A 21,753-nucleotide genomic window follows, 5' to 3' on the forward strand; every position below is an offset into this window, starting at 1 on the left:
GGAGCAGGTGGGCCGCTTGGAACCAGGAACAGTGAGGAGCCGGTGCAGAGGGAAGGTGGAGGAGGGACCTGGCCCAGGGCAGCCATGGGGGGCTGAGGGCCACCTGGCAGGTGGGCAGCCAGGTGTCATGACAGGTTTGATGCAGGAGGCCAGGGAGGAGGAGGCACCGAGGCCAAACCCCCAGTTCAGGGCTGGGGCAGCTGATGGGCAGGGCTGCCAGGCACTGAGCCAGGACAGAAGAGCCCACTGAGGAGGGTACCTTCAGCCGAGCCTGCAGGCTACATGCCCATTTGGGCCAGTTGCATCATGGGCCAGAGGAGAGTCCAGACCATGGGGAGGTCAAGGCCAAGGCCCTCACCAGTCCAGGTCTGGCTGGCCAGTGCTGGTGGGACAAGTAACCAAAGCTGGAGAGTGATGGCGAGGCCACCCTGAGCAAGGACAGTGGGCCCCCTGGGCCGGCGCTGTGGCACCTCCCCCGCTGGGACCTGACCCAGGGCTCCCGTATCAGAGAGCTCCAGGAAGACCTGATCGGCCAGGACGCACTTCCCACAGACGGGCGCATAACACAGAGGGGGCTGCGGTGAAGTAAGTTTTATTTCAAACCTGCTAATAAGGGAAAATAAAGCTCGGAGGAGGTGACACGTGTGAACTCGAGGCACGGGTCTTCCAGCCGGGGCCACGACTCCCGCTAGTGCTGCCTGGGTCGCAGGGACTTCCTGCTGGGTTTGGAGAGTCCAGCCCCCCGCTCCTTCTCGGGGTCGAAGACTTCTACACACAGAGAACACCGGAGGACACTGAAGGGCAGGGCTGGCTGCACTCCTGACAACAGCCACGCTCCCAGCTACACGTGACGTGCCCGGGACCCTGTCCTGACAGTGCTCACTGCTAACCCTCCACCCACTGCGAGGACGGGAGTGAGCCCGGTGACACGTGCACCACCCGAGGGAGCTGCTGGGAGAGAGCCTCGTCTAGACCAGGACCCATGTGCCTGGGGCTTTCTAGTGAGTTCCAGGGAGCCTCTGAACCATGCAAACCAGGAGCCCCGCTGACCGCAGAGCCCTCTGCATGGGGGGTCCCGGCCCTGCTGATGCAGACCCCACATGCGCCCCACCTCCCAGGGCCCCTCCCACAGGCCAGGAGAGCCCAGGAGCCTCAGGGACACCAACCTGGGATCTCGTGGGGCCAGTAGTCGTTACAGTTGGGGCAGCGCGGCTCGGAATTCGACTGGAAATACTTGGCCACACAAGGTAAGTGCATCCTGATCCCACAGGTCTCGCAGCTCTGACCCTGGAACAAGAACAGACAGCTTGGAGCCCCGTTCGCACCTCCGCGCACACACCTGCAGGAGACTGTCCGGCTCGCTACATGTTTGTCTTCCAAACCCCAGACGAATGATAATCATCCCAAAGTCCTTGGTGCAATGGGTTGATTAAAGAATTCCAACGAACGCAGCTCAAGACTACAGGCCAGGGCAGGCAGTGGTGGCTGGCAGGCCCCGCAGAGCAGCAACAGCACCCCAAAACTCAGCTCCCTGCACGTGTAGGCCTCATATCCTGCCGGTGGATGTGATACAACTTTTCAGAAAGCACCGGGCAATGTATTTCAAACACTTAAAAAAACACCTACACTCTCTGTCCCAGGAATTCCACCTCCAGGGATTCAGCCAAAGGCAGCAATCACCGGGCACCCAAGGGGGCAGGTGCAAAGTGGCTCATCAGAGTGCAGTTAGCGCTGCACAAAGATAAACGTGAACGAGGAGGAGCCCTAAGTCCAGCACTGGCTCAGCGGCTGGGAAGCCCCACAAAGTCCACCGTGTAAAACCAGCAACGGGCACGGGAGGACGGTCCCCACACAACAGCCGAGATGACAGGAACACGGCCGACCTCTGACCGCCTCCTGGAGAAAATACAGTCAAGAGCCCTGGGATCGGCAGAGGGCCAGGCACTGCGTTCATGGGGTCGTCCAGACACCTCCGAGGAGAGGCCCTCCTGCTCACATCGGGGGTGACGGCAATGCCAGAGGCCGGGGCCCACGCAGTTCAGTGAGGTGCCCTCAGAGCGCCGGGGCCGCGCACCCGGTGGGGAGCCCCACAGTGGCACCTGGATGAGGAGGCCGTGGCAGATGTTGCAGATCTTCACGGCGTCGGGGTACGTCTCGCGGATGTGCTGCTCCATCTCCAGGATGGCCCGGGTGTGCAGGGTGAACTCGCCTTCCTTCTGCAGGGACACAACGGGGCAGCATCTCTTAGGCCACCGCACAGCAGCCTCCCCGCTGGCATCCTGTTCCCTCTGAGCCACACGGCTCAGGGCCCAGAGGCACAAAGGCCCGATGCCCTCAGCACTTCGGGTGCACCAGCCCCGGCCCACGGTGTCCACACTGGCCCCTCGGCAGCGCCCCCAGTGGGAACCTAGGCAAAGACCGAAAGAAATCGAGGACCCCAAGCCCTCACATTTTCTGAGCACCTCACTCATGCCTAGACAGATGAGTCACGAGTCTGCAGAGCAGCCCACCTACAATGGGGCCGACCAGGAAGGGAGACAATCTCCCCAAGGGGTGAACTCAAGACAGTCCCCTCACTCCCTGGAAGCATACCAGGTGCCTCCCAGCACTGCTGCCTGGAGCCTCCAGAGACCAAGATCACGTCCGGCCACATCACCTTACAGACAAAGCTGGGAACTGTGCCAACAGGGCAGGGGCAGGCCCCAAGTCACACTGTGGTGGCACTGGGGGGGTGAGGGGGGAGGGAGGAGGAGGGGGCCTCCCTGGTCCCAGGTCCAGACACAGTCCACACGCCATGTGACCTAAAATCCCTGGGAACACCAGGAAGTGTGGGAAACCCGAGGAAAGAGCTCAGCTGGCCTGTCACCAAGTTACAGGGAAGAGGCGGCTGGCTGAGGGGGACCAGTTCGGAGGCAAATGGCACCGAAGCCCCTGTAAGTTTATCTTGATTCATAAAGTCAACCAATGAACCGGGATGTGCTCTGTTGACCATTTTGTTACGTCTGAGCCTGGCCTCTGATGGGAGAGGGAGACGCCTTGCCAGAAGGTGCCCCTGAAGACGGATGCCTCCACATCATCCCCAAGGGCCCCTGTGCTTCTGCTACTTTCTGTCTAATTTTTACAACAAGCAAGAGCAATTTCTCTCACTTCGGACATTAAGCACCCCCACCCCAGCTCCTGCCCCAGGAAATGGTGTGCTTGTGTGACCAAGCCAGGAAGTGCATTCACCCACTCCGGCCACCACAGTGGCCCCAGTGACCACACAGAGGGAGACGGGCCCACAGGTGCAGAGCGTCAGGCCGAAGAGCTGGCTGCAGGGAGCAGGAGAGCGGCAGGAGGCACTCCCGTCCAGCACTGCAGGCCGTCCAGCGCCAGAGTGCGTGGGCGCTGTGCCTCAGGTGTTGTGGGCATAGTCCTGTAGCTGTTTCCTTCTCAAAAGCTCCCAAATCCATATGGAGTCCCTGTCCACAGCCACCACCCATCCACCTCACTCCGCCTAACTGCACTCAGCCCCCTCCTGCCCCTCTGCAGCACCCTGAGCTGTGCAGGGCAAACAGCCTTGTCTCTGCCTCGACCCGTCAAGGCTGCCCCGTTCTTGCTGAAGAGCCAACCCGTCACCATCGCGCAGGCTCACTGTGTCCCGCGTCCCCCTCACGCCTGTGCTCAGCACGCTCTGGCCTCCGCTCCTTGAGCACCTGTCCCCTCGGGGCACCGGGCCTTTGCAGAGGCTGCTCCTCCAGCCCTGGGTAAGCTTCCCCACCCCAGCTGCCTCCCGCAGCCTGCAGCTCGTGCCAGTCCTCAGCGCGGGCAGGCGCCTTTGTTAACGTTATAATGACATCATGTTTGCTTTCTATCTGCAAGTACTTCAGGGAGATGGCTGACTCATTTCTGGGCTCTTTCCCTCCACCCCCGGCCATGAGCCCCTGAGAGCATGAGCCGGTCTGCTTTGCTCCTCCGTGTCCCAGCACTGCCGTGACCAGCTCTCACCCCACGAGAAACATCTGAGGGGAGACAAGTGGACCTTGTTCAGCTGAGTTGGGCTCGAACCGTGTGTACGAAACACCGGCTACATGCCTGAAACTGCCCAGTGCTCATCCGTGACCTTCCTCAGCCTTGTGGACGCGTCACAGGGAGGGCCGTGTCAGGTGCCCAGGCAGGTGCCAGGCCCTCCAGGGGAGACCACACAAAGTGACCTCCAATGCCTTGCATCTGACCACCCCACCCAGGGCCTCGGACAGGCCACACAGCCGCCTGCGCACCTCCATGCCCAATAGAGGGCCCCCCGGCACTAGAGTCCTCTGTAGTAATGAATGCGAGGTGCCCACAAGTGTGTCTGTGAGGGCCCATTCTGAGGGTGTCCCTCTGATCGCAGTGCTGCCCCAGGAAGGCTGGTCGGGGGCCAGCCAGCACCCCCAGGCCCCAGCTGCTCCTCCACAGCTCAGAGAGGGGGTGCTGTGGTGAACTGGGCAAGAGCGGAGCCTGTCTTTTGTGGGAAGAGAATGGAAGCATCAGTTCTGTTCATCAGTAGAACCAGACATGGCTGTCTAGAAGCTGCAGTCTGATCCTCGCACAGACTCCCCACGCCTCAAGCTGGTCTGTGTGTCCTCGTCAGGACAGTGCTAACCACGACAATGAAGGCAGTTCCTCTGGGAGCCCATCTCCGGGCCCCTGACACACACCACTCATTCCGTCCTTCGCAGCCCTGAGGTGGATCCTATACTCCCTCTTACAGACGCAGAACTCGAGGTCACCGGGCCATGATGCAGGCCCAGACCTGACACTGCACCTGTGCTCTTCACCGCTGTACACACTGCCTGCAGCCCACAGACCTGGGTGCAACCCCTGGCTCTGCCACCGGCTGTGGCCCCTGGACAGATCGCATGTGGGCATCAAAGCAGATGAGGGCCCTGGAAGGACATCAGCTGGGTACAATCGGGTTCTGAAGGAAACAGTATGAATTCTAAAAAGGGAGCCACGCTAGCTGGGAGCCCACGGGGCAGAGTACCTCAATCAGCCACTTGTTTTGTACGAACTTCTGCAGCACCTGCTCAGCTTCCTTCTTCCGCATCTTCTTGCCTTTAAGTTGATCAACCACATTCAAAATATTTGTGGAAGAGGCAAAGCCAGTTTCTGAGTCAATAATCAGTTCCAACTGGAATAAACAGCAGGTATCACATTCATCTATTAAGTTGGCAAACACAAGTTTTAAGCAGGGATACCAATCCTGGTGGGGGAGGGGGGCTAGTAAAACTACTCATATCACAGGCAGAGCTGCACACCGGTACGGTCCTTCAGGAAATCTCATCTCATCGCATGCATCAAAAGCCACAAACTGCCTGGCCAGTGGCTCAGCTGGTTGAGCACTAACCTGTGCACCAAAGAGTGGCTGTTCAATTCCCAGTCAGGGCACATACCCAGGTTGTGAGTTCGATCTCCAGTGCTCTAGTTGGGGTTGTATGAGAAGCAACCGATTGATATTTCTCTCTCTCTCTCTCTCTCTCTCTCTCTCTCTCTCTCCCTCCCTCTCTCTCTCTCTCTCTCTCTCTCTCTCTCTCTCTCTCCTCCTTCCTTCCTCTCTAAAATTCATTAAAAAATAAATTAAAAAGCCATAATCATGTTCACTCCTTCTACCTCAACAGTCACTCTTGTAACATTGTCCCAAATAAATCCTCTCAATGCTCCCAAATCAAAGAGGGTCACCTCACCTCTCATGTCCCTACCTCCCCGAAGATGGAGAAGCTGAAAAATGGATAAGTGAGTAAATGAAGCTGCACCCCTACAGCTCAAAGGTGGCCAGGCCCCCAAGGCTGCCTGACTGGCAGGCTGGAGCCAGGCAGGGCAGAAAGCAGAGCCAGGGTGGGCTGGGAGAGCGCAAGCTTGGAGCCGCAGAAGCACTGTGGACCCAGGCGGGGGAGGCTGACAGGCGAGCAGCCCGACACAGGGCGGAGTCGCTGGGGAGAGGCTTCCTGCACACACAGGTATGTAGGGTGTCTCAGAGCCTGGTCCTCAAGCCTGGCTGACTGTCCCCAGAGGAGGCTTAGAAAGGAATGAGTCTAGGACTCTGTCCTCAGGGACCTGGATTGGATAGACCTGTTGTGAGGCCAAATGTCGAAATTATTTTTACTGACCCAGTTACTGTAATGTGCACCCAGGGCTGAGAACCGTCTTACTCAGCTACTCTGCCAGGTGAGTGAAATGAGGACTGAGTAACCAGCTCCGAAGCAGGGCATGCAGAGCAGCGCCGGTCCGTGTAAATGAGCCAAGGGTCTGGGTGAGGACGGGATGAGGCCTTCCTAGCAAGCTCCCCGGTGCTGCTGCTGGCGGTCCCAAACCGCACTGCCCGTGCCTGCAGTGAGGCTTGTTCACCTACATCACACGCCCATGAGGCCCGATGCTCGTCAGGGGTCAGACCTGGGCCAGCCCTCTCGCAGGCAGCCTCGGTGACCTCCCCACCATCACGGGGCAGCTGTAAATTCGGGGTGGGCGCTCACTGACATCCCCCTGCAAAGGCTTTCTTGGGCAGCAATGGCGGTGGCCCCTGAAGACTGCAGTTTCCATTTCTAATGATGAAGGCTTCCCATAAGAAGCTCGGCTGGTGGGAGTCCCTATTACTTACAGCCTTTCTAAACAAATCCAGTTCGTTCTCTGCAAAATCTGAGGCCATTTTGGAGATCGCAGTTGTTGCAAGATTCACCTAAAAAAACAAGTCAGCATGACGGTCAGGCTGTGCCTTCACTTGTCAGCTAATGCACTTGCTGATGCTCCCTCCCAGCAATGAGGACCTATGTCCAGGCCCTGTGGGGCCACAACGATGGGATTGTAACCAGTCTGATATTAGAGACATAAATCTTTAGCTCAGTCAACATGTTTAATTCTCAACGATTTGAGAGCTCCAGAAGTTGTACAATATTTTTCAAACTCAAGATACATCTGGAAGATCTGTCTGCATACTCCTGGAGCTTCACACGCACAAGCACTGAGCAGGGCAGTGAAGAGGTCTGACCCACCGTTTAAACTGCATTTCCAGTTATTTGACTCCACAACCCTTTCTTCCCTGGTACAGAGTTTGGGAAACCTGCACTGGAGTCTGTCTGCGTGGGCCTGACTGATAGGAGCCTGATCTCTTTTGATTGGCCTCAGACAGTTCCCTAGCCAAACAGGGGGGCTTGTCAGCTTCTCCCGCCTCTCCTTCACCTTGTTTGCTAACTAGGAGGGAAAATCTAAAAACAGGAGGCTCCAAATGGGCTCAATCTGTTGTGCCCCACACCTTTTCTTTCCACAGTTCCTAAGTCTTGTTCCAAATGAAGAGCATTTTATCCCTTTAATGCTAATATTCCATACATTTGGGTGACTTCTTGCAGAACACGGTCAACAAACAAAACAAAGTCAAATGCATCCCACTGGGGCAGTGAGGCGAGCACTGAGGGCAAGAGTCCAGGTGCAGGTTCTGGTCACCCCGCCCTGAAAACAGCAGGGGGTTCTATAGAGACCACAGTCCTGGGGAGCACAGAGCGGGCCAGGTCGGGAGGTGGCAGGGCTCAGCCATCTGTCTGTCTCCCTCCTGTCTCAGAGCCCTCGTTGAGGCGGGTCACCCTGTTCCCCCGGAGGCACCTGGCAGTTGTCTCAGTAACAGTTCCTCACAAATGCCACTAGAGGGCTCTGTCTGGCACTTACCAGCGCATAAATGGGTCTCCCGTCATCTTCGGTGACTCCTTTCTTTATCTCAATATACAAGGACTCCAAGACACTGTTAATGTTGTGGATGAAGTCCTCCAACTTCTCCACAGGAGCGTTGCCTGGAAACAAACAGACAAGGGGGAGGGGGTGTGCTTCATCAAACGTGTGTCACCCTGAACGGCAGAGCAAAGCCAGAAATGGGCAAAGGCCCCAGCCTCTCTGGTGAATGTGGCTTCTCTTCCTGGTCTGTCCGGAGAGACAACGGGTCCTGGGAGGTAGAAAGGCCCAGGACAGGTATGTGAACCTGCTGTGGTCTTTCTGTCTTGGCTCACAGCCCCAGCCTGCTTTCCCACACAGCTCCCTGATGCCCAATACCATCCCCACACGGCACCTCGCACACCCTTGTGTGCCCAGAACCTGTGCTGAGCACCTGCTACACGCAACTCACAGCCCAGCTCCCCACCTCGTCTCAGCTCCCTACACGAAGCCTCTGTCCCTGAATATCCTCACAAACAGTGAAGAACAGCAGCTCACACCGAGCATTCCCAACAGATGCCCTGGTCCCAGCATTCTGCACACAGTAATTCACTGACCCTGCCAACAGCCCTCCGAGCCGACACTACCATCCTCCCCCCAGATGCGGAGAGGGGGCTGATGCCGCAAGCATCACACCATCAGGCACGTGAAAGCAGCCAGGCTGACTGCTCTCCCACCTCCACGTTGCCAACAGCAGGCGCACAGCCCAGAGACTACAAGAAGGCAGCTACTACTGGCAGGGTCCATCAGCCAATCAGAGGAGGGGATGGACAGAGCGCCAGGTGGGGCCACCCAACCCAGTATTGCAGGGGTCTGGGGTGAATGGAAAGCAGAGAGCCTGGGAGGGAAGAAGGGCCAGAAGGGCCGATGAGGCTGCAGTGGAAGCAGGAGCCAGATGGCACAGGCCCTGCGGGCAGGGGAGCGTGTGACCTTCCTCCTGTGGGCAATGGGGAGCCTTTCCGAGTTGGAAGCAGGATGGTCAGGGTCACCTTTCCTCTTCGTACCATTTATACTATGACACATTTTAAAACCAATATTATGTATTACTCTTTTCACTTATTTCAATAATCAATTGAACTTCCAGTCAAGATGGCAGCTTAAACAGTACTCACCTCCTCCCACAATCACATTAAAATTACAACTAAACAACAGAGCAACCATCATTCAGAACTGCCTGAAATCGGGCTGGGTGGAACTTCTACAATTAGGGATTTAAAGAAGCAGCCACATTGAGACTAGCAGGAGGGGCAGAGGTGTGGAATGAGTTGGTCCCACACCCACATGTGGTGGATAAAAATCGAAAGGGCTATCTCAGCTGTGGAGGTTCCCCCTCAGGAATGAGGGTCCCAGCCCCAAACCCGGCCCCCCAGCCTAGGATTCCAGTGCCAGGAAGATAAGTCCCCAAAACTTCTGGCTATAAAACCAGCAAGGATTGTGACTGAGTGAGACAGAGGGCTGCTGGAGTCCCAGGCAATTCCTCTTAAAAGGGCACACGCACAGACTTACCCAGACTCACTCGCTCTGAGCTCCAGCTCTGGGGCAGCAGCTTGAAAGGCATCAGAGACATATGGGAGGAACTGAATTGTCCAGCATCAGGGCGAGAGCTGGAGGGGCAGCTTTCCCCCAGACAGAAGTGCTGGCAGAGGCCACTGTTCCTTTGATGAGCCCTCCCCTCCCAGAGACAGCAGGCTGTGCCATATCTGAGATTCCCTGAGGCCCCGCCCCACCCAACTTTGGGGCCCACCCACGCTGTTTCCCAGTGGCTTTTCCATATGAATGGCCTCTCTTGGCTCATGCTTCAGATTTTCCTAAAATCTCAAATAAGCAGCATTTGGCCTCAGCAAGCCCCATACCTCTTACTAAGTGGCCCAGGCCCAGTCCTAACAGCAGTCAGCCTTGGCTCACAGGTTGGCCTTCCCAGGGCACCTTCAAGCCCCGCACAAGTAGCAGCCATCTGCAGATTGCTTTATAGCTCATGCCAGATGGCCCTGGGCAGAACACAGGCAGTGGCTGACCTTAGCCTGCACATCCCAGGAGGCCCCAGAGCCAGCGCACCCAGTGGACAGTTCAGATCACATCAAAGCACCACCACCCAACCACCTTCACAAGCGACAGTTAAGTGGCAGATTCGGTGGAAACCAGAGACCTGCTGAAGTAAGTCCTGATCTGTGGGGTGGACCCCTGCACAGCTAATCCTCCATGGTGGTCAGAAGTCAGTGGTCTGTGGTCGCAGCCAGTCCTTGCGGCTGATTGGCCCAGGGGTAAATCCCTCCCATTGATGTACCAACAGCATTCAAGGCTCAACTACAAGAGGAGGGTGTATACAGTCCCCACAGGAGGTGCACCTCGAGTGCCCAGTTTGGGTGGGTGATCAGGAAGGCTGGGGCACTGGACCCTTCAGGACACCTACAACATTACACCACTCTCTCAAGCCTGGGAGACGTGGCAGCTCCAATGCATAGAAGCAAACAGAGGGAGGCTGCCAAAAGGAGGAGACAGAGAAACATGTCCCAAATGAAAGAACAGAATAAAACTCCATAAAAAGAACTAAACAAAATGGAGACAAGCAGTCTACTAGATTAAACACTGGTTATAAAGATGCTCCATGGACTTAGTGAGAACCTTAACAACACAAAAAAGGACCAGTCAAAAATGAAGGATACACTAACTGAAATGAAGAATAATTTACATGGAAACAACAGTAGAGAAGATGGAGCTGAGAATCAAACCTGCAATTTGGAGTAAAAGGAAGCAAAAAACACCCAATCAGAACAGCAAAAAGAAAAAGAATTTTAAAAAAGAGGATAGTGTAAGGAGCCTCTGGAACAACTTCAAGCGTACCAACATCTGCATCATGAGGGTGCAAGAAGGAGAAGAGAGAGAGCAAGAAATTGAAAACCTATTTGAAAAAATAATGACAGAAAACGTCCTTAACTTGGTGAAGAAAATAGACATACAAGTCCAGGAATCGCAGAGTCCCAAACAAGATGAACCCAAAGAGGCCTACACCAAGACACATCACAAATGAATAAAAAAGTTTAAAGACAAAGAGATTCTTAGAAGCAGCAAGAGAAAAGCAGTTAACCTACAAGGAAGTTCCCATAAGATTGTCAGCTGGTTTCTCAAAAGAAACTATGCAGGCCAGAAGGGAGTGGCAAGAAATACAGCGGAACCTCGGTTCCCAAACTTAATTCATTCCAGAAGGCTGTTCTAGAAGTGATTTGTTTGAAAACCAAATCATTTCTTCCCATTAGAAAAAATGTAAATTGAATTACTCCATTCCAGACCCCCAAATGATTCCCTGTTTTAACCTTTCTCAATTGCAGGTGATCATTGTTTCGTGAGCACTTTCACACCCTTAGCAACATCAGCACTCTTGATGGCCTCTTTATGTTTTAAAATTGTGCTGAGAGTCGATTTTGCCATGCCATCCTCGATAGCCAGATCAGACACACACAAACACCTCTATCATACTTTGCAATTATGTTTTCCTTTTTTTAAAAAAAAATCCTCACCCAGGGATATTTTTCCCATTGATTTTTAGAGAGAGTGGGAAGGAGGGAGGGAGGGAAAGAGAAAGAGAGAGAGAGATCAACTCGAGAGAGACACATCAATCAGTTGCCTCCTGCATGCGCCCCGGAGGTCATGGATCGAACCTGCAACCCAGTACATGCCCTTGACTTGGAATCAAAGCTTCGACTCCTTGGTGCACAGGCCAGTGCTCTAACCACTGGGGACACCAGCCAGAGTGCAAATATTTCTTTTTAAGCTCTATCACTGTTCTCTCAACTTTCCTTTTCACTTTGCTGCTACCACTAACCTCCTTAGGACCCATGGCGAGTTACTGTAGGTATTTAATAACAACAATAAGCAGCAACAAAAAGCAAAAGAACATGAAAATAATCACAGAACAATTTCCTGAGATGTTAATAATGTGAGGTTTAGCAATAAACTGACTTATACTCACGCATTCTCTCCTTTGTTGCCTGAGACACGTGACTGATCACATAGCTTTCAGCAGTAAAGGGTTATCGGGTTGAGAACTGAAGTTTTGTTGGACAACAGACATTTTTTCCATAAACAAGTTAGTTGAGAACTGAATTGTTCAAGATGGGAGATGTTTGAGAACTGAGGTTTGTATTCAAAGTGATGAAAAGCAAGGACCTACAACCAAGATTTCTCTACCCAGCAAAGCTATCATTTAGAATCAAAGGACAGATATAGAGCTTCCCCAAACAAGAAAAAACTAAAGGAGTTCACCACCACCAAACCAGTATTATATGAGTCTTCTTTAGGAAGAAGAAAAAAAAGATAAAAAATATGAATAATAAAATGGCAATAAATACACATCTATCAACAATTGAATCTAAAAAACAAAACAAACAAGCAGAACAGAAAAAGACTTACAGATACAGAAAATGTTTTGACAGTTGCCAGATGGGAGGGGAGTTGGGGGATGAGTGAAAAAGGTGAAGGGATTAAGAAGTACAAATTGATTGTTACAGAATAGTCATGGGGCTATAAAGTGCAGCCTAAGGAACATAGTCAATATTCTATTAACTATGTATGGTATCAGATGGGCGTGAGATTTATGGGGATGATCACTTAACAAGTTATATAATGTCTAATCACTGGGGTATACACCTGAAACTAGTATAATAATGTATGTCCACTGTAATTGGAAATTAAAAAAATGATAAAAAATTTTTAAATAATTGATTTCAAAAGATTTGTGCCTTAAAAATCACTCTGAGAGGGAAAAACCAGCAGAAAACACATTTGTGGGACCATTTATGTTAAAAACAATAATAAAACCAAGGAAACATTACTGCAGGAAAAAGGCCTGGCAGATTACCCACCAAGTTGATGACCACGGGGGTCATCCCAGGGCATTTAAACGCTCTCTGTATTTGACTTCCGACAGAGAAAGGTATTTGTAAGCTCCTTGTGTACATAAATATCATTAAAGAAAAGATCACGCTGGTGGCAGGGGAAGGCACAGCCATGAGGGCCACATAAAGGAGATAGACAAGAATCTTGACAGTAGAATGACAATGAAATTTAGCCACAGCTGCTGAAAACTTGTGATCAGAGGGGTGAGACACGACCATATTTCCTGCCTCCGTGCCTCTGCTTACGTCCTTCCTTTCTGAAAGGCCTCCCTCCTTCTCATTCCTATTTCTGCCTACTAGTTATGAAAGCCAACTCAAATGACACTTTTTTCCATGAAAGCTTCTCGGCTGCCCCCAGTGCAAAGTGCTTCTGCGCCTTCTTCCTCTGCCCCACCACCCAGAACGGAGGGTGGGCCTGCTGTTCTGCACAGGCCTGTGCCTTGGCTTGCTGGAAACCTCCCTGCAGAGCACACACTCTGGGAACCTCAGACCTGCAAGAACTACCTCTCACTGACTAACTGACAGGGTTCTTCATAGCAGGAACCACTCCTGTTCGCCTCAGTGGTACAGCGGCAAGTCCCACCTCCCTCTGAAAGTGATGGTTCACATTTTCCACTGAAAAGGCCTCTCCTGGGGACCATTCAGAAAAATGCACTCTGGGGGCAGATCAAACGCATTCTAATACATCAGACTTTCCAGACATCTGGGCCACGTGAAGATGAGCCACCCTGCACTGTCCTCTCTCCCCACCACCTCTGATTTGCTGTCTAGTCTCATATTTCAAAAACATGAATGTTTTTACTGTATTTTTATTTTAAAAGCTACTTCCGACTGCTGTCCTTACTTATTACAGAAACCAGCCATCTGCTCAGTTGCTCACGTTCCCTTGAGTCCCACCCTCTCCTACCACACAAGCTTCCTTCAGGGCCACGTGTCCCTCTTCACTGCTGATATTCTACGTGTCACCGACACCCTGTGTCAGAAACCTGAGAATAAACTTCTCTTTTGCTCAGTGACACTCCCCCACCAACTTAACTTTCTGGCAGCAACAGAGGCAGCCGGTGCCATGGGGCCAGCAGTGCGTGCGCTCCAGCCCAGTCCTGCCCACCTCTCTGTGGGTCCCTGGCAAGTCTCCCCCTTTCTCCCACCTCTGAAGGCCACCCATCGCCTTACCCCCAACTTCACACATGCCTCGCACACATCCCTGCCATCGTGTTCCTACCACCACCGCTGGCTCCAACCACCCAGGCTCCAGTTCTCTAGCATCCGGACATGTCCCCTCCTATATAGGCCCTCCCTGACCCGACCAGATGCAGTTCCCATGCCACCCTCCAGTTCCTATGCCACCCTCCACAGTTCCCATGCCACCCTCCACAGTTCCTATGCCACCCTCCACAGTTCCTATGCCACCCTCCACAGTTCCCATGCCACCCTCCAGTTCCCATGCACCCTCCACAGTTCCCATGCCACACTGAAGTCGTCTGGTGATACCTGGCTGCCTAGCAGCCGTTTTCAACCCTAACCAGACCCTAGCTTTTCTTGTTGTTGTTTTAAATTGCCTTTCCCCTATATGTATGATTTTGGTGGGAGAATTATCCCATATCCAGAGAACCAGAGGGCAGGAAGCTAAAGAGGCAGATCTTAGGTCAGCCAGGAGTGGGCCCAGCGGCTACACTCAGCCTGTCCGGCACACTCAGCCTGAGGCAGGGCAGTGGGGAGAGCTGGAGGTGGCTTTGGCCATGAGGTGCAGCTATGGTTGAGCCCTTGTGCTCCTTGGTTCCTGCCAATTCCTCAGCCTGGCACCCAGCCATCAGTCAGCCCTGTGTGCCCCTCCCCCAGGAGCCTCCCAACACGGACGTTCCTTTTGAAGTTGGCCATAACTGGGGTCTCTGGCTCACTAACAAGATCCCTAACATGCTCATTACGTGTCAAGGTTACACCAGATTAGCACTTCCAGTACTGTCCTCAGACCAGCTCATCTTCACTGCTCTGCCCAGCCCCTCCCCTATGGCTACAGCTCATGGTCGAGGCTACCGCTTGCAAATCTGCAGGGATGCACTGGGCTGCCGGAGCACCGGAGGATCCATTTGGCTCCAATATCCTATGAGTCCACGCCCAAGATGAAGTGCACAACATAAAAACGGATCACACAATTCTGAGGCAACTATTTCATTTCCAGTCTTGGTTCTACCACTTTAAGGACTTCACAGAACTAATTAATAAAGCACTTCTCCCTTCAGAATCCAAACTAATCGGGAAAAAAAACACTACAAACTTCATGTAAGTATGAAAGTATCAGAGGTTTTTTGCAGCTAGAGCTGGATCAGAGCCTAGGTCCCTCGATCCTGCTGACCCGCAGTCAGTGACGTGGGATGAACAGCTACAAGAAGTGAGGAACAAGGCTGCGCCTATCACATGCCTCTCCTCAGAGAGCAGACACCCTAACCCGGCACTTAGCACCATATCTGAAGCAAGCAAGGGTCTGCAGAGCTTAGGTGCCACCTGTGTTCTACTTGTCAGCAGGCTATACCTGGGCACGTTCTGTGGGCTGTGGTGAAGTCGCTATTGTTAGGCCTGCAGATGTGGGGCTGTAATTCACCTTAGAATGTGCTGCCCACCGTTCATTAGCTTGGTTCTTCTCATCACTGCAAGAACAGTAACTCCGTGAGTTATTAATATCATCTTTACATGTAAGGGGCTGGGAGATGTTAAATAAGTTCTCCAGAGCTCCCACAACTTGGAAGTGGAGCCCAGGCCTGCCCTGCTCCAGATCCCAGGCTGGCAGTAAGCCACAGCCTCTGTAGAGCACAGCCAATGCTCTGAGAACACTCCCCATGCCAGACCTACCACAGTCACACGGGCATCCTCTGGACCAGGCACTGCATCTTCGGAGTCACAAAGAGGGACTCAGACACCAGAGAAAGATGAAGTGTCTGCAGTGCCTGGGAGATGCCCGAGGCGGTGCTGAAGACAGAGGGCTGCGCTCAGAGGACACTGGAGGCTGAACCCAGGCCATCGCCATCACTTCCGTGGCAAAGAAGGGAGGTCCAGCCCTCAGCACTCGTCCAGGTCCCGGGGGGTCAGCACACAGTGCTGCAGGAGGAGCTGAACTAAAGGCCAAAGACCCAGGAAAGGACAGAACAGCACTTTCTCTGGCAGGAAATGCCTTTTTGTTGGGGAAATTAAAAAACTGGACTCAGGGCAGTGGACATGCTGGGGCAGCACTGAGCAAAATGGGACACTTCTCCTCTGAGAAGCGGGGATTGGTTCAATTCATTCTGAGAGATTGTTTTCTGGCCACCCCTGTACATATTACCTCCTTTTCTAAAAAATTAAAATTTTAATTTAACCAACAAACCTCTTCTTACTAATCGAGCCCCCCCACTGGGTTCTGGTACCTAGGGCTCGCTGCATTCTCGGCCAGCAGGCAATCGGAAGTCTGCTGCCCTAACTTCTGAACAATAAGTAGTTTTGTTCCAAACTAGACATCAGATAGGAAATGCTATTTTTAGGCAGAGGAAATAACAGCAAAAAATAAGACCCCAGGGGACCAACCACTGTGGGCCCTGTCATAGCCCTCGCATCTGATGAGGCTGGCTGGGGGGTCCTGCTGACTGTGGCGCCGACAGTGGGGAAGCTCGGCCCCTGGATCAGACAGGGGAGCGGGAGGGGGAGCACGTTAGGCCTGAGAAAGCAGACCCCAGGCCCGGGAAAGGCTGGCAAGCAGGGACAGTGGGCCACCAAGGTGTGTGAGGGGTCACTTTTCAGACTGTGGCTTTTGCATCAATTTCCAGGGGGAAAAGGTTCTCTCGAAATTCAGATATGTGAGTGAAAAGATGGGAGGTGACAATGGCGCTCCCCAAGTATGGCTGGTGAACGGTGCTGAGAAGAATGGAGGGAGGAGAGCTGTCTTTTGTGCAGCAAATATATTAGACAAGTCATTCTCTCCATCTGCACATCATTCACCCCGTGCTACCGCTCTGCCCCTTACGGTCTGTCCATCAGACCCTCCACGGAGGTGAGCTGGGATGCGGCACAGTCTGTTCTTCAAAAGAGGACACCAAGGGCCACAGGGGTTAAGGACTTACCTGAGATTACAGGGCCAGTACGTGACAAAGTCTGGACCAGAAGTCAGATGCCTGGACTTCAGTTTGGGGCAGTGACAAAAGGACTTGAGCATGCATTGTAAAAAAGAAAAGTCTTATTTAGATTCGCAATGATGCCTCAGAATTACTTTAACATAATATGGGGTAAGTAGGTTTGAGTACAGATAAAACAAGATGAGTCATGAGTTATCATTTTAATTGGGTGATGGGTACAAGAGGTCTCATTGTATTATTCTCTCTGCTTTCTCTCTGTTTCACTCTTTCCATAATAAAAGCTTAAAAAACATTTCAGGGCTCAACAACAATGTAACCTGACACCTTAACCCTCAGGAGTCTGAATCACAGAGAGAAAAATGACAGCGCGGGTGACAAGGTGGATTAGCCAGGACTCGGCAGGACTCGGCGGGTACAGGGTGGAAAGGCTTTAACAATGGACTTTTTCAAACCTTTGGTTGAGAGATCTGTTTCCAGGTGCGTATATGTAAATCTTTTTTTTTTTTAATCAAGAGCTTATTTCAGTTAGGAAGTCTTTGTCCTTTCTTCAAATGACAGTGCATAAAACCTATTTCTCAGTGCTTGGCACAGTTCCTGCATATCAGCCGCATGCCCTAAAACCCATAAAACAACACGGCTGGAGTGGACGTAGGCCCCTGTCCCCACATGTGCAGGAAACACACCTATCACCATCCCTCTCACCAGAGCTGTGCCGGTCAGTTCCCAGGGAGCAACAGAGCAGTGCCTTCATCGTGAAGGCACTGAGGCAGGGCAAGTCCTGAAGTCCAATCTGAGTCATCGCAGAAAACTAAACCACTTTCAGCTCAACTTTACTGTTGATGCTGTTAATGTGCATTTCATTTTTGTCTCACGCTTTGAAAACAGGTGGTCTGTTGAGATGAGTGGCAGGCCCCACTCCCACCTGCCTCGGGGAACCCCAAGCTGCTGATGAAGGCTCTGCAGGGGATGGCCGGCCACCCTAAAACCAGAGCAGCTGGCTCTGTCCCTGCTGTGTAAGCTTCCTCTTCCTGAGATTTCACCTGAGCAAAGCTGAGACGACCCATCAGATGCTCAAATTTACATGTTAGATGTTACTTTTCATGCTGATTTTAATGCCACTTTTCAGTTATGACCACAGACATAATTCCCCTTGATTAACTGGAAAGGCAAGCAGGCCCAGACAGTCGTAAGTTTATTAACTGTTCATCATGTCCAAAGAGGAGAAATGTACAATGAAATCACTGTAGGAGGAGAAAGTACTTGGAGCCAGCTTCTCAGTATCACTGAGTCCTCCTTGGAAAGAGAAGGTATTTACAGCTACAGATACGAGATGGCACACTAACCCAAGATGTCAACAGTATCGCTGTGACTCACATGCATGCATGCAGCCTACTGTGTGCGTGAGCCTTAAATACTCACCAAAACAACGAAGCAAGTCTAGTCTCCTAAGTCAGCGTGAGAAAAAGAAAGCTAGGATGAATGTGGATAGAGGTTTGACAAAACAGAAACTATCTATCAAACCCCAATGTCCTTCTGATACTGTACTCACTGATCTATTCTTGTTAAGGTATTTAAATTAACTTGCTTTTTGCCTGAACATCATATTATTTATTCTGCTCAGTGAAATAATGCCAGCTCCTAATTTTTTAATCTAAAATTTTAGATATTTTACCTAATTTGTCCTTGGGACAATAGATAATTTTAAAACCCACTAACAGTTATAAAAAATAAAAATAAATTTAAAAAATATAAAACCCACTACAGTTTAAAAATAAAACATAACACAACATAATTACAAAAGGTTGGTGCTAGAGTATAGAATAGCTCCTCATAGCAAGTTGGTAACCAATAAAGGATGAGTGCATTTAGGGAAGAAACACCAACAGACGCTAAGACTAGTGGGTAGAAGTGGGATGCTGTGCCCTGCAACTTGACTAAACTCACTTACCATGTCTGGTAGCTTTGGGGAGGACTCCATAGACTTTCTACACAGAAGATCATGTCTGTGAATAGAGTTCTACTTCTTCCTTTCCCATCTGGAGGCCTTTATTTGTTTCTTGCCTGAGTGTACTGGTTACAACAGAAATGGTGAGAATGGATGTTCTTGGGGGAAAGTATTAAGTCTTTCACAATTAAGTGTGATGTTTACATAGGTCTCCTTTATCAAGCTGAGGAAGTTCCCTAGTTTTCCTACTTTTTTAAGGGTTTTTATCAGAAATAGCTGTTGGCTTTTTAAACTCTGTGCAGAGAGTTGTTGACTAGTCTCTCCTCTCTCGCTCTAAGCCCAGAGGTTCTGTATATCTTGCTTATGCCCTGCTCCTTAGGGTCTCTTTAGTTTTCTGTAGGAAACATCTGCTGCATCAGGTCAGACAGGCGTAAGTAGAGTGTTTTCCTGGTATCTGTAAGCCATTCTAGCAAACTGTTAAACCTGAGGAGGGTGTCATAGGAGAAGTAGGGTGGTCTGACATCTGAAGTGGGGGTACCCTTGTGGAATTGAGCCCCTTTAATGTGTGGGATCTGATACTAATGCTAGGCAGTCAGTATCAGGACTGAATTAAGTTACTGGATATCTAGTTGGTGTCTAGGGAATTGGAGAGGTGGTGTTAGAAAAGAGAACATGTATTTCGTGTCAAGAGGGGGACAACCGCCCTCGCCAGGTGGCTCAGTCAGTTGGAGCATCATCCTGTGCACCAAAAGGTTTCAGGTTCAATCCCCAGTCAGGGCTCATACCTATCTTGCAGGTTCAATCCCTGGTTGGAGCATGTACAGGAGGCAATCCATCCATGTCTCTCTCTCACATTGATGTTTCTCTCTCTCCCCCGCCCACCCTTCCTTTCCCTTTTCCCTCCCTCCCTTCTACTTTCTCTAAAATCAGTGAAAAACATATCCTTTGGTGAGGATTTGGAAAAAAAGAGGAAAAACCCTCACTGTCTCTGTCAAAAGATTACTGTCCTTCATTGACTAATGCCGTGTTTCATATAGTCTGTCCATTTTTAATTATTTCAGACAGAAGGTAAACTAGTCCCTGTTACTCTGTCTCAATCCAAAGCAGAAATCCTCAAATCCAAGTCTTCCTTTTTTTTTTTGTTAATCCTCACCCAAGGATATTTTTTCATTAATCTTTTAAAGAGAGTGCAAGAGAGAGGGAAAGACAGAGAGAAACACATCGATTGGTTGCCTCCTGCATGTGCCCTGACCAGGGCCCAGGCCGGGGAAAAGCCTGCAACGAAGGTATGTGCCCTTGACCGGAGTCGAACCCGGTCCTTTGGTCCACAGGCCGACACTCTATCCACTGAGCCAAACCGGCGAGGGCAAATCCAAGTCTTCTTAACCACCACTCCTGAGGCCTCCTGTACCCACCATTAGGAGTGTCTACTGGAATCATCTGATTCTATATGTGTAGGACGCACAAGACCCAAGATGCAGCAAAACTTTATCTCTGTGGCAGCTGTCCCTAGCAGAGGCCTGGTGCTCAGGAGAGTCTCAGGAAGTTGTGCTGAACGACCACATGCGTGTACGCAAGCCCTGGCACAGAATGTAAGGGGCACGAGGAATACAAGTCCCGGTGCCATTCAAAGGCCAAAACCAAGGCTTTCCACCAGGACCGCAGAACAAAGTCTAAATTCTTCACTAGCCGGGAGATTTGGGAAATTTGTTTTCCCCTAGTGACAGTAAGAAGAGACCCCAAAACAAAGCCCAGAACAGGAAGTTCTTTGATAAACTGGACAAAACCCAAGGGAAACTGCAATTACTCCTTTGTTTTTACTTCTCTTAAAAGCTAAATATGTTTCCAGTTGGTAAAAGGGCCTTTCCTAGGCATCTCTCAAAAGATAAGAGACTGACAATACTGGTTTTATAAGTATTTACTTAATTTTAGGTCTTTTCTTTCCATCATTCTTTGTTTAAAACCTCTCAAGTAAGAATAATACTGTGAATGACCTTTTTTTTTTCATGAACAGGAGAAAACAAACTATAGTTCTACCCTGATAACCATAACCATATCTTGATGTACAGAAATGGTACATAAAGTGTGAGAATAAATCATTTCCTAGACACATTCTACAGGACTTTTCTATATTAGATCATAACTACTTTAAAGGTCAAATAAAGGCAAAAACACTTTCAATCTTAGTATTAAGGCATCATACGGCTCTTTGCAGTGAGCTATGAAACTTCCCCATCTATATAACGTTCATATCCGGGACATATATAAGATACTAATGGGAGAAGGAATGAATTGTTACGGAGAGACAAGAAAAGCCTGCTATGCCCATCACTGAAGAATATTGAGGGGTATGTTTAAAGCCCTGTTGTACTTTTTAAAGAGCAAGAGAAGCTAGCTTGACAGGTGTAATATTCCATGAAGGAGGCTCTCACCGAAGACCCCGTCCACCACAGTGCAGGCAATTAGAGCAGATATGTTCTCACCAGGAGAGTTCCCAAACACGGCACTAATTCTGTCACTTCTAGCTTCAAATCCTCCTGGAGGTCCGCACTGTCTACAGAATTAAGAGGAGAGAACAACACGACTATGGTAGCCCTGGCCAGGTGACCCAGTTGGTTGGAGCATCACCCCATTCAATTCCAGGTCAGGGCACATACCTAGATTGTGGGTTTGACCTCAGGCCAGGGCCTATGCGGGAGGGAACGGATCTATGTTTCTCTCTCTCTCTCTCTCTCTCTCTCTCTCTCTCTCTCTCTCTTTCCCTCCCTCCCTTATTCCCTCCCTCCCTCAAAAATCATTAAATCATACCCTCAGGTGAGGATTAAAACACACACACCAAAAGAAAAAACCACTACTATGGTATACATACTATGGGTTTTTCCAGATCTGTAAACCTACACACAAAAAAACTTATTCTCTTCCCACACATCATATAGTTTTATCTAGGGTTTCCTGAAGTCTATTATTTGTCAGTTAAGTTTGGATACACAGGATTAACAAAGGTAAACAGGTTTCCTTACTATAGACCCGTCAAGCCTTTATTTGTGGATGTATAACAAAGCTCCCAGAATTCCCCATAGAACACCTCAATGGACCAGTGGCT

The 21,753-nt window shown here is 50.7% G+C and overlaps 1 protein-coding gene across 3 annotated transcripts in view; it reads right to left on the reverse strand.

The window, feature by feature from the left end:
• Positions 1–576: 576 nt before the first annotated feature.
• NSMCE1 (NSE1 homolog, SMC5-SMC6 complex component) overlaps positions 577–21,753 on the reverse strand; it is a 28,226-nt gene continuing 7,049 nt past the window's right edge. The window contains exons 3-8 of one of the 3 annotated variants that reach the window (XM_006104940.2): positions 7,675–7,796; positions 6,617–6,694; positions 5,006–5,152; positions 2,100–2,216; positions 1,167–1,287; positions 577–768 (exon numbers count right to left, since the gene is read on the reverse strand). In XM_006104940.2, the coding sequence (XP_006105002.1) occupies positions 689–768; positions 1,167–1,287; positions 2,100–2,216; positions 5,006–5,152; positions 6,617–6,694; positions 7,675–7,796 (665 nt within the window). In that variant the 3' untranslated portion in view covers positions 577–688. The remainder of the gene's footprint in view (positions 769–1,166; positions 1,288–2,099; positions 2,217–5,005; positions 5,153–6,616; positions 6,695–7,674; positions 7,797–21,753) is intronic. The other 2 variants (XM_023746065.1, XM_023746066.1) reach the window with 2 other exon arrangements.

Source organism: Myotis lucifugus, unplaced genomic scaffold (assembly GCF_000147115.1).
Source record: "Myotis lucifugus unplaced genomic scaffold, Myoluc2.0 scaffold_624, whole genome shotgun sequence".
Lineage (NCBI taxonomy): Eukaryota > Metazoa > Chordata > Mammalia > Chiroptera > Vespertilionidae > Myotis > Myotis lucifugus.